Source organism: Procambarus clarkii, chromosome 7 (genome assembly GCF_040958095.1).
Source record: "Procambarus clarkii isolate CNS0578487 chromosome 7, FALCON_Pclarkii_2.0, whole genome shotgun sequence".
Classification (NCBI taxonomy): Eukaryota; Metazoa; Arthropoda; class Malacostraca; order Decapoda; family Cambaridae; genus Procambarus; species Procambarus clarkii.
The window spans coordinates 41,547,733-41,561,026 of record NC_091156.1 but is presented as its reverse complement, the minus strand read 5'-3'; the positions used below and the strand labels follow the sequence as shown (position 1 = coordinate 41,561,026).

The window sequence follows — 13,294 nt, the reverse complement described above, 5'->3', positions numbered from 1 at the left end:
CACAAGCACAACTAGTCGAGTGTACGTACGTACGTACGCGCGTGCGTGCACGCGTGCGTGCACACGTGCGTGCACGCGCGCACACACAAACCAAAGCTACTACAGTCACATCAGGAGGAAGACAACAGTGAAGGAACAGGTGATGAAACTTAGGGTGGGCGAGGACAGGTACACAGAGAATGTCAGAGGTGTGTGAAGAACTCTACAAAAGATCACAGGAGGTCTTTACAATAGAACAGGGAGAAGTCTCGGCGCTAGGAGAGGTGGCAGCAAACCAGGTGACCTTGGAAAGGTTCGAAATTATAAGCGATGAGGTCAAGAAGCACCTATTGGAGCTAGATGCGAGAAAAGCTGTTGGGCCAGACGGAATCTCACCATGGGTATTGAAAGTGTGCATGAGCACTTTGCTTGCCACTCTCCATAGTGTATAGTAGGTCACTGGAAATGGGAGACCTACGAGAAATAGAAGACTGCTAATGTAGTACCAATATACAAAAAGGGTGACAGACAAGAGGCCCTGAACTACAGGCCAGTGTCCTTAACTTGTATACCATGCAAGGTGATGGAGAAGATTGTGAGAAAAACCTAGTAACACATCTGGAGAGAAGAAACTTCGTGACAACCCATCAACATGGGTTTAGGGAGGGTAAATCTTGCCTTACAGGCTTGATCGTAGAATTCTACGATCAGGTGACAAAGATTAAGCAAGAAAGAGAAGGATGTGCAGACTGCAATTATTTTTTTTTTTTTTTTTTTTTTAACTGTCTGAAAGCCTTCGACACAGTACCCCATAAAAGGTAGATGCACAAGCTGGAGAAACAAACAGGTTTAACTGGTAGGGCGCTCCAGTGGATAAGGGAGTACCTAAGCAAGAGGAAGCAGAGTTACAGTGAGGGGTGAGACCTCAGAATGGCGTGAAGACACCAGTGGAGTCCCACAAGGCTCTGCACTCGGACCTATCCCGTTTCTGATATACGTAAATGATCTCCCAGAGGGGATAGACTCTTTCCTCTCAATGTTTGCTGACGACGCCAAAATTATGAGAAGGATTAGGGCAGAGGACAGCTCGAGGCTTCAAAGAGACCTGGACAAGCTGCAGGAATAGTCGAACAAATGACGGCGTTGTGAGAGCAAGACTTGTTTGGTGGTAGCGGCCCGGTCTCGGTCGCCACCACCCCTGTTATCGCGGTGTTATCACTATTTCCTCATCACCATAGTAACCCTGCTATCGTGGATAGTGCCTGGATCCAATTTTCGTGATCGTAGGCCGATTAGCAAGAAATTTGAGCGAGAAAAGACTGTTTAAGGAACACGTGTTCGGATGAGGCACGAGGCAGCTTCGTTGTGTATCACATGTGGCTAACATCTGATGTCATCGGTGATATTGACCAAGATGCTTGGCAGAAAGTAGGATTCGGAAGGGGGTTTCTCAAGTGATAGAAGAGGCTCCGGTTTGTGATTTTTGGGAAATTACATGTCAGTGTTGGGACATTGAATTCTTCCTCGCCCAATGTTGCCATTACGCCCACACCAGCATGCCCTGTGTATGAGTCCATATACTTGTGGTTTGTGGAGTGTACGGTGGTGGTGGTGGGAAAGGGGGGAAGAGGGAGTGTGCATGTGCATTCCCAGGTTCCGTTGTGTATGCCTGCTGGCAACACATGCCGCCTCAACCTTGTGCGCGGCGCCGAGACTGCCTCTCACCACTCTGGCCACACCCTGGGGCCACACCTAGTCGATGCACATGGGAGCATGTTGGGTGATTAGCTGCTGCAGCCTAGAAGTAGAAGTATGTGGATGAATGTGGAAACTGGTAACTTCAGTACTCATTATGTAACTAGCTTTACCTGGCCACACGTTTCTGTGGCTCGGCAACGCAGATGGGTTGCCGAGCCACAGCAACCTTGCCATCTTACAGTCCTTCCCACTATCCCCCTTCCCTCATCCTCTCAACCATTCCTCACTCGCCCATCCCTACCATACCCCCTCCCCTGTTATCTCGTCCTCTGCACTATTCCTTACTCTCTTGTCCAACCCACCATTCTCTATTCCCCTGTCCCCACCATCCCCTACTTCCCACCATTCCCCAATCCCTCGTCAAATACATTCCCAAATTATCCGATTTCCCATCAGGAAATTGAGAACCTCAAATGATGTCATGTTCCCATCTCTGAAAGAAAAAATAAACAATGAGAAAAAACTACTCGCAAAATGAATGGTATGGTAAAAAGACGAATTCCAACGCAATGCTACAAAATAATTAAATCAAAATAAATTTAATTTTCATAGGTTTTGATTTATCAAGGGAATCTAATAATGAAATGGAATTCATAACATTTAGTATAGCGGGTGTGTTGCAATTACATGCAACAAATGGTGCCTTTTGAAAAAAAAGAGTTTGTTCCTCTCAGGTGTGTCATGTATATAGTAGGCATATAAAAACCACATTCGAATGGAACGTTGTGTCAATTTCCAAGCAATCAGTGAAGAACTTTGTGAGATTACAGTGTGTGTTCTTACGTTTAACAAAAGGGGGGCAGTTAAAAAAAATATCCTGTCACAGGTGAGCCATGTATAAAGTAGGTATATAAAAACCATGTGCCTTTTGAAAATGCAACGTCGTGTCAAACTTCAAAGCAATCCGTAAAGATTGGAAAATGTGCCATGAAAAAGTTGTTAAAAAAAAAAAAAAAAAAATTAAAGCACGTTTTTCTGTCGCAGACCTGACATCAATATAGGATGTTTATAAAAACCCGTTCTGATGCAAATGAAACATTGTGAAAATTTCAAAACAATCGGTGAAGAACTTTCGGAGATTAGCGATTTTAAATCCGAACATTTACATTTTTATTTATATAGACGTAGCTACAGTGTCTCAGGGCTGATAAATCGGGTATCAGCTGTGTTGTTCCATAGCGCCTGCCAGGCGAGGGAAGCAAGCTGTGAGGCATCTGTATTGACGTCCAAGTAACTGACCGACTGGGTGGGCACAGACTGACTATTGTGACGTGAATGTGTATGGTATACACAATCACATGTAGATGTATATGAAATACAAATTGTGTCGACTGGCTGAGTATGTAAACCTGTCAGTGTGGAGATTTATCCCATATAAATATTATATTTAGCTGACAATTCAGATCGACTGACAAATCCACTGTGCGCAGTGTCTTGTGACACTAGTAGCCACACTAGCATCCAGCCCGCCATGTTTGGCGACGGAGGCAGGACAGTAACGTTAAGCGCTGAAGCAAGATGGCACATCGTCAACGGCCATGCTAAACTGTCCGGGGGGGGGGGGCCAATATAACATTCAGTTGGTGTACCAACTGAAGCCGACGAATATGTTAGTCAACAATTTACTGCTACATACAACTAAAAAACAATTACTTCCTGTTTTGCAATAGGTGAACCAAAACACTAATTGCAGTAAAAGACAACATAACAACCAACTATTGTCTCTAAATATCAGAAATCGTAATGGAGGGAAGTTATCGTGAAGCCGTGGGGCCCATTAGGTAACTATCTGGATGTGGTCTAATCAAAGTTGCTGCAGAAAATGTAATGCTGCTCAGAAATTATGCAAAATTAAAACCTTAAATTTCCAACTCCGAAGTTTTGCTGCATAGCTGGTAAGCCCCACCATGGGGCCCACCATAGGAGTATATGACTTTATGCAGAACACAAGTCTGATTAAGGTATCAGGTCAGGTCAATAACGAAGATGTCACCAGATTCCATGTGCCGATGTTATGCCTGCTTATCCACAAGCCCAAGTACACCAGTAAATCAAGTAGGAGCAGCAATTAAACTGCCATCGTACTACGACACCAAAGTTGTAAACCAGCATATATATTGGTGGTACCAGGCAATAGACTACTACAAGGTCAGCTAATACATCTGCCAACTTGTCCAAACAGACTACCAAGTGTGTTTAGTAACCCACCAGACCTATAACCCAGTATAGAAGCCTCTTCAACACTAAAGTTACCATTCAGCGAATGGAAACCATTAATATTTAAAACCACCAAATACAAGCACTAACAACGTAACAATTTACGAAGTTATGCCCTGGATGGAAACAAATAACTTGCCCCTATAGTTAACTGGCAGCTGCCAAATACACAAGATGTCGAGTCGTGGATACTAAATGACTGTGGGAGGGGGGGGGGCCCCGTGTAGCATACAAATTGCCCTTATGTGGTGCTACACTTTAGTACAGATTAACCAATGTGTTGGCAATGCTGTAACAAGTCGCATGAATAGTATTTTTTTCCACCTTAAATATTACGTTCTGATCATGTTGGCTTTATCCGAACATTTAATTTGTGCCACCTTGTCGAGGCTTCACAAACACCACAACTGATTTACTTACAATCATTGTTCATGAAATGCTTGACGAAGTTGTCGAAGGTGCCAGTATAGTTGTGGAACTTTACGTTACAGAAGTGATAGAATAGCGATACAACCACGTCCTTGGGATCTCTAGCAATATACACCACCTGAAAAACCATCAAATAACCATTAAGCACCAAGATTGAAATTTAGGGTTTAAGATGTAAATTTATTTTTCAATAAATAATTTAAAAGATATATCCAACCAAGACTTAACTACAGCCATGGTTTAATAGGAGTTATTAAAGGTAACTACTATTGAACACAGGCTCCCTTCCGAGCCCATAAGTAAAATCTGGTCGCAGCTCTTGTGTCCAATGTAGGGCGACTGGAAGTTCAGCTGGAGTCGCCTCTTATGATGGCCAGCGAAAGAACAGTCATAACTAGACCTTAACGGAAGTCTTAGGCGGTGACTAAGGAATATAACATAAGAATACAAGATACATGTGCAAGTTCTTTAGGTTTTTACAAGTAAAAGGTCTCATGGGTCAAGTTACATATAGAAAGCTTTAAACTATGAAGCAATCCAACTATTTTGCTTTAAGAAATTAAAGTAACATAAGAATTCCCACTTATGTCTCAAATCTAATCCTATCAAAACATGTATCCCTAGATTTGTGTTCAAGTGTAATAAATATATTTTTACATATATACACAATAGCTCTATAGATATCCATATATGCAATACACGATTGTAAGTACTATCACCCCCTGCAACTTACCTTAGACAATGATAGCTTCTGGACCATGTATGCACTATACAAGTGTTAACATGAACAATGTACAGTGGGCATCACCATGGTTGATGCAGATAGCTTTGGGAGGACATTCAGATCTAGAACGGTAGACTACAAAATGACCCAACGACACCTCACTGCACTGAAGAGTTTCCATGCAGATTTTTCCAGTTTATAACATTTCATCAATAGAGACCGTTGATCAAATAACATTTGATCAATAGAGACCGAAACAGTAGAGACCATTATGTTGTGCGTTTGCAGGGTAAGGATTATATCGTGGGACAAATTACTATGAGTGGCAGGCAAGAAATAGCACGCATCCTAGAAGTCAGGACGTTCAGCAAGGATATGCACAACCATAAAAGGGACAATGCAGTTCGGGGCAATAAGGAGCAGGGCGGCACTGCATCGAGTTCCCAGGAAAAACTTGTATGGCTAATACGTAACCTGGCCAGAGCCGTTTCTCATCGCAGTTACGGTGGTGCAAAATACAGACTACCCTTAAGTACATTCAGTTTGTTACCAATAACATGACCGACGACCCTGTCAACGGACACTGAGGAATTAATGACTTCGTAAAAATCAAGGAAAACCTGTGGGGGGTTATTGAACAAGAGCAGATAGCCTCCTCGGCAGCAGAATTTGCAGGATCATTAAGAAAAATAATATGGCTGGTACCAATGCAAAACTAAACTAAACCATTTTAAATCTGCAGGAGATACACACGCTGTTGAATTTCTACCACAGGATTGACTTAAAATGTCAAGAGCCATGAGGGCACTGCGAGACTCTCTACAATGACAAAGCTTTGTCGACAGTGAGAAAGCAGTTGAAGAGCATGCAAAATGGCAAAGTTCTGTCGGGAAGATGCTGGTCTCCAGTGAAAGGCAACAGTTGTGATCAGGAAATACAATGGAGTAGCTTGTACCGTCGGATGACTGACCCATCTGTGAAGATTGCAACATAGCAGTTGTGTGAAAAGTGTGAAGAGAAAAAAAAAAATTCACAATTGTAGGAGGGAATAGAAACCTTTGCAATGCGAGTACAGGTTTTGCAAAGATTTGTAATAGTGACCTCTCAATGGGGGGCTAGGATGGACCGACACAAATATTGGCAACTAACAATATCTTGCAAGCGAGAGAAAACGGTTAAAAGGTCAAGAGGAACAGGGGCCTACGGAAGAGGCAACTATCAAAGCACAACACAAGCGAGTGTGACGGTGTTGTAGGGACCGCACAAGGTAGCAGAGACAGGAGGGATCACGACGATCTATTAGAGCCAGGATGCCAGTTAAAACTCACAGGGTCAGGAGTCTAACGACCCCATACCGGGCCGAACACCAGAGCCGAGGTATAACCTAGTATGGTGAAGGTCATCAAGACGACGAGTTGAAGGAGATTCAGACGAGTAAACCAGAGTCATAACCGAGTTTCGACAGCATGCGAGAGGAATGTAAATAGAGTAGCACATCTCTCCAAGTAGTATTGGACAAGACTAAGTTAAAGGTCTCAAAACATTCAACTGTGAGGCAAGAGACAGGAGGCCACGAAGACAATCTTGTCAAATATTAACCGCAAACGTTTTTAAACTTTTGTATAAAGATGACTGCAATAACGCAAAACCGAAGAAATAGCAACTTTTCCTAGTAAAAGTCGTAACCTTTACACATCTGTAGTAGAAAACTTGAGCCATAATTGATGGGCCCCAGGATGACACTGCTTCAATTCCATGTTGAAGCCACCGTTGGAGGAAATTAAGTCATCTCGATGGCAGAGGGTAAGATCAACATAGAAAGTGAAGAAATGCCTAGAAGAAAGGCTGGAAAGAAGACCATTGAAGGCAACCAGGAAAAATAAAAGTGCTGAGAACACTGCTTTGGGGGTACCCTTTCATACTGTCGAAAATAGGTAGCGAGAGTGGTACCAAGCCTCGCTCTAAGGGAACGACTGAGAAGAGGGAGCCTTGCAGGAAGAGGGAGATTGCCACGAAGACTTAAATAACTTGGTTGGGACAGTGTCATCTCCAAGTGGTGTCATATCCAGGTTCTCTTGTCCCAAGTGATCCTGATTTCCGACAAGGAAGAACATCTGCTTCAAGCCACTCTCCTGGAACTGACGACCCTTCTCGACCCGACCATTCCCTTCCCCCCCCCCCCCCAGATACGGTTATAACTATTCGGTAAATAAAGTGTGCATGGAGGGAGATGCCATAGCGTCTGAATGTCATCAGAGCCCGCTGCCATAGAATAGCAGACGATCAGAGACTAGTTCCAGAAGAGAAAAACTTAGGATAGCTGGATATGTATGCCAAAGGGGCAAAGGGACAAGATTCGAGAAGGGGATTCCGGAAAAGGACAGAGGGAGGAATAAATGAACCAGAGTCAACAGCCGAAAAGTGTGAATCCAGTTCGGACGCGACCGACATCTGATCTGCCACAACAGAACCTTGGAGATAAAATACTGGAGAAATCTAGAACTTACTCGTTATATTAGGCAGTTTTTCAGATCTGGGGGATAGCAGTGTCAATCATAATGAGTGAAGATTTCAAACTTCTGCTTAGCCGCACTGATGGCCCCATAGGCCACTGCACTCTTTACCAAATCAAATACGAGAGTCTGCGTTATTGGCGCTGGCGTTTCTTCCAGGCTGCACGCTTACAGCACACACCCCGAGCAGTCCGAGTCCCACCAGGGAACACTTCCGCGTGTCCCGAGACGAAGAAAAAATTAAAGATGCAGATCAGAGGTAACAAACTCACCTAGGAAGGGTTAAAAATTTAACAAGGATGGGAAAAGGTTATGGAGGTCAAGAACCCGCCACATGGAAGCCAAATAAAGAGAAGAGCAGAGAAAGATCAAGACAGGAAAGGGTGAAAATGCGCGAGTCAACGTTAATGGGTTCACCAGAAATCGAAAGAGGACAAATAGTTGGAGGCAAATCCTGATGTTTGTTAGAATATCGCCACAAAAGGTATGTTGGCGGTTATAACCACCCAAAAGGATCACAGGCTCCGGTAAGGAGTCTAACAGGTCTAAGATTCCGAAAAGAACCTTTTTTGCCGGGGGGGGGGGGGTCCAGGAGAAATGGAACATGTGTACTATTTGCCAAACATACGAGCATCAGGACTGAATGCGCGACTGAAACAGTAGGGGAACAAAGGGAATATGAAGGAGAGAGAACAGTAGAGTTAAGGCCCCAGCTAAACGAGGAGGAAAATTAACCACGGAAGCGAGCAGGACGAGTGGCAATCATCGGCTCCGGGAGAGAAAGCGGTGAAAACTGATCAGAAATTAAAGTTTATGGAAGTTAACATAAAAGGCTAGAATATTCTAATACAGTAACAACCAAACAGGAAAAACCACGTTAATGATGAGCACAGGGTGCTAGGGAGGATCAAGGCTCTGCAAAATCACGGTGTTGGTATAGTTAAATAAAACAGACGATCGAGTTGAGGGAGCAGGAGGAGGGTCGGTCAAGGCCAGACCGACAGTCTGGCATGGCAGGAGCCTCCATGGACGGCCAAGATAACGAAGACAAATGGTGGGATACATTTGATCAAAGAAAGCGTCAGATGGAGAATTATTGTGTGGGAATCTCCAGTGGGAAAGAGTTCACTCGACCATAGATGGGAGGAGAAACTGGGACAAAGCTAAAGGTAGAAAGTAGGGGGATCTACAGACTGCTTCTGACCAGTTGGGAAGAAAGACCGAATCCAGGTTTACGCTTCTGACATGTACAAGTACCAGGAGACATGTACTGTGCGATAGCCTCCACAGTCTCTGTAGGAGAGGAAGGTCGTGATAGGACACGGAGATGACCGGCAGGAGGATGACATCGGTCACGTGTCGTGAAACTGCGAAAGAAATGAGGGCCGAGAATAGACATGGGATTGGAAAGGGAATGCTGCAGCTGAGAGAAGAGGGAGGATGGAGAAATAACAATGAACTGAATGGCAGGAGAATATTGGTAGGGAACCGCGAGCAAGATTCTGCGGTCAGAATGGGGAGGAGAGGAAAACAGTTACTGGAGATATTTTGGTTTAAGGCCTGGCAACAGTTGTGGAATCTAGAAAGGGGCGAGTGGTGGTGGAGATGTGTAATGCAACACTAGCTCAAAAAGTCATGTCAGAGAGTTTAGATATTTACCTTTGCATCTTGCTCCAGGGAAAAAATCTGATCACAATGTTTAATGTTGAGAATGGCTCTCTCAAATTCTTAGTGTATGCATGAGCGCAAGAAGGCAGGGTTGGCGTCACCGCAAGTCATGTAGCGAGGCTGGGGAGAAAAACATTCGATCTTGTAATGGCCTCTGTCTCCACACAGGGACACGGCCTCTTGTGATGCTCTAGTGACATGTCCAAGTTTCCAACACCTATGGCAGAGGTGTAGTTAAGGAACCGATGAATCTACACAGATCTTTAAGACAGATTTCCTGCGGGAGGAGCTATGACAGCTGAAACAACGTCAAGACGAAACGCAGGACGAGACCAGTATTAAAAAGACCTTTCCTCTGAATGTCGCAAAGGACAGGGGGTCTTAATTAAGAAGAGACTGGCAAGGCTTCCTACCCGTGTTCTAAAACTTCCTTCCAGCACAGCAAAAGAGCTAAAAGTACTGTAGGAAGCCAGCAGTTTGCCTGAAAGGCAAGACAACAAAAGGAGCGCCGGTCCCTCAAGCTGCTCACCAAGTAAAAGTAGCATCCAAGTGAATTTTGGTTGTGGGAGATTCCCAGGCAAGGTATTTGGATGGAGACTTGTCAGGAGGAGGAACAGGTTAATTACGGGTTTACTATCCGGGAGCAGGGATTGGGGATATAGTAAACAAGTATGATTATATGGCTGGAGATGGAAACTTATGAGTGCAGGTGGAAATGCTGTAGGACGAATTAGGAGTGAGGAACTGATACAGAGGTTAAAGACCGCCATATAATTAGTTAGGAGCAAGGGATGACTCAATCATGTATGGCATTCTTCCAAGTAAGGGAGTTCGAAATTAATGGTTGTCGAGGACTCAATTGCCGACCTGACATTTTAAATCAAATGCAATATCATTTATTGGTAACTGAACACTTAGGAAAAATGTCATGTATGCTCGGGATTGGGTGCATTTATCTAGAACTGGGGTTGTTGCGGTTGCCAACTCTTTGGAAATATGTGGTTCGAGGGGTTTCTCTGGGGGTTAAACTTAATAGTTAGTGGTATTGGAATTGACATGAAGGGGGCAGCAAACGTTTGTGCTGGTGGGAGGTAATTGGCAGAACGTATATGGAAGGAGAAGAGCTTCAAAATAAAACAATTTAACTGTTCGTATAATAAACCGAGTCTAAAACAAAATATGCCAATTAAGTGCTCTTATCTGCACAAACTAGATATTATTGCACTTAACGAAACAAGGATGAACGTAGAAAACAGAACTCTTACCCAAATATCAAACGGATTTCTACCATTTCTCATAGTAGACAAGGAGGGGGAGTAGCCACATACGTTAAGAAAATTTAAAATTTTGTATCAAAGGGAATCAAAACTCAGCCCCCACACATTGTTTGGCTAGAACTAAACTAAAAAGGTTATCTTAAAAGTAATACACAGGCCACCAAACTTAGAATGGAAGCAAAGCATCTATGGGACAAGATATCTAGAGCATCTAGGTCACAATATGTGTGTCATGGGTGACTAATTTGTGAAATTAACTGGCTTAACAGAACAGGAAAAAATGAGGATTTCTTGAATTAACTGACGATTGCTTTCTTAAGCAACACATTTATGAACCAACGCATGGAAATAATATTTTAGACTTTACTAACAAGGAAACGCAAATTCATGACATTGAAATAGCAAGTGAGCTAGAGAACAGTGATCAAAGAAATTAGATTTAGCATAGATGAAATAAATTTGGAGAACATTATGTTAAAGTGCAAGATTTTCGACACCGATTTTAATCGGTAAGATTTTTTGGGCGAAATAGATTGGGACGGACTGACCCATGGAAAGTGGGCCAGTCTAGGACAGACTAACCCAGCAATTGGCAATGTAGAGAGATTTTGACGTGTATTCAAAATATAACTTATTTGAAAATATTTTGAGCACAACACAGGAATGTAGTATACGATACAAATTGAATAGATCGAAAAATAATGACCCTAAATGAGTAGAAATGTATCTGAAGAACCTTATAAGTAGAAAGATCTTGGTACATAAGGATTAACAATTGGGAAGTCAGTTCAGAATACGAATTCCAACAACAGACAGACATATTTACACTTATTCACAATAAAAATAAAAAAAAGATAAAAATATAAAATAAAAAGGAAAAAAATATAAATATAAAATAAATATATAAATATAAATAGTTCGCACAGCAGCCAAAGAAATCCTATAGTGTTATATCAGTTATATCGAAAAAGGGTTAGGGAAAGAATAGGTTCATTAAAAACCGACAGGTCGGATAACTGATGACAAAGACGAGTATTTTAATATTTCATCTTCATTTAATATATAGGAACTGAAAATTAGGTCTTCAGCAGAACAAGCTTATCTGGGTGGGGAAGAGGACAGGTCGACTAGTTTAGCAGCTACCAGGGAGGATGTTATTAAACAAATAACGAAACTCTTGCCAAACAAACCCATAGGGACAGATTTAGTGTTTGCCAGGTTTAAGGAATGAAAAAGGACATTTGCGTGCCAGTCTACAATATTACACACATTACAGTCAGGCAGAGTGCCAGATGCCTTGATAACACAAGGCAAACCAGCCCCATGAAACCAAGTGCCCAAATTGCTCCAAGGAATACCACGCCTGGAACTTAAGATGCCCCGAAAGGCTTAAAAAGAATTCAAACGACCCCTCCCCCCCCCCCCCCCCCAACGCCTACAGTAGAGCCGAGGCCCTAACCAAAACATACCAGCTCCCCTGCCCACAAGAACAGCGTGCAGTTTACCAAGACCCCAGGTAGAGGAGGCAAATGGCCCTCCGCCATCTGCCATGGGTGTGAAGGCCTCCGTCCTGGAAAAAGTGATGGCTGGGGACCACAAGAAAATAGTTCAACGTAATCGCCCGACCATTGCACCCAATAATCACACTGGGGACAATGATGGCAAGACGTCAGTTTCCACTGGTAAGAACCAAAGAGTAAACAGACCCAAAACCTGAACAGCAGTAAGTAGTGCCCCTCACAGCTTAACCTCTGGCCAATGCTTATAACCTTGGTTGCGGAATTCGTCGAAAGTTGGCCGTCAATACACGGTAACAAACCACGGACCCGAAAGATAATTTAGCACAAGCTCAAGAAATTCTAAAAAAACTAAATCCTCGCCTTCAAGAAAGCAGAGCAGCAGACACTGTAAACAGAAAATGAATAGAGTCAAGTACGTCTGAAAGCGAACTTCAAGAGTCAATTTCAAGTACACCTGGATCCTGAACTCCAGTTTCAGTTTCCATGGCATGTTCAGCCCCAATGGATATCACAGTAATATCAACAAGTTCCAACAACCTAGAAAACTGAAGGTTCTGCAATGGAATGCGCAAAGGCTGCACACAAAATTGCAATGCATAGCAACATCCAAAATCAAAGACATCTTGATACTACAGGAAAGCTTCCTTCGAGCCGGATTAGAACCTAAAATATCAAACTATCAAGGCGTCTTCCTTCCATGGGTCAACGGGCAATCCAGGGGATGTGCAATCTGTGCGAAATGTGACCCGATCTCCAAGCCCATAACCAGCCCACCCGATTGTGGCGTAGGGACAGAGGTAATAGGAGTATCCATTGAGCCAAGACGACAAACTAAGTGTTTAATATTGACACTTCTCCACGTGCCGAAATGGATCTTATTTGGACATGCAACTACATCAAACATTTGGGGCGATTTTAATGTTCATCGATTCGCACTGGGCTCAAAACGCAACAAATTAAGCCGACACACTCATAGCACATCTACTAGCCCAACTTCCAGAAAACCAAATCCTAAACAAGAATGAACCCACCCACATCCAAGGAGGTAGATTAGACCTTACCTTTGTTTCAGCCTCCTTAAGAGATGCAGCAACATGGTTAGTCGAGCCCACACTACCACTATGGGGTCCAAATTGATCATAAGCTAGATCTACCCACCCCACATCCATCTGAAGACTGGAACGTACCTTCAGCAAAATGGTACCGATT

The 13,294-nt window shown here is 43.3% G+C and overlaps 1 protein-coding gene across 3 annotated transcripts in view; it reads right to left on the bottom strand.

Annotated features, from left to right (window-relative positions):
* Positions 1 to 13,294, bottom strand: part of LOC123748083 (sulfotransferase 1A1-like) — a 48,402-nt gene that overhangs the window by 22,618 nt on the left and 12,490 nt on the right. For all 3 annotated transcript variants that reach the window (XM_069314214.1, XM_069314211.1, XM_069314205.1), the window contains exon 5: positions 4,375 to 4,501. In XM_069314214.1, the coding sequence (XP_069170315.1) occupies positions 4,375 to 4,501 (127 nt within the window). The remainder of the gene's footprint in view (positions 1 to 4,374; positions 4,502 to 13,294) is intronic.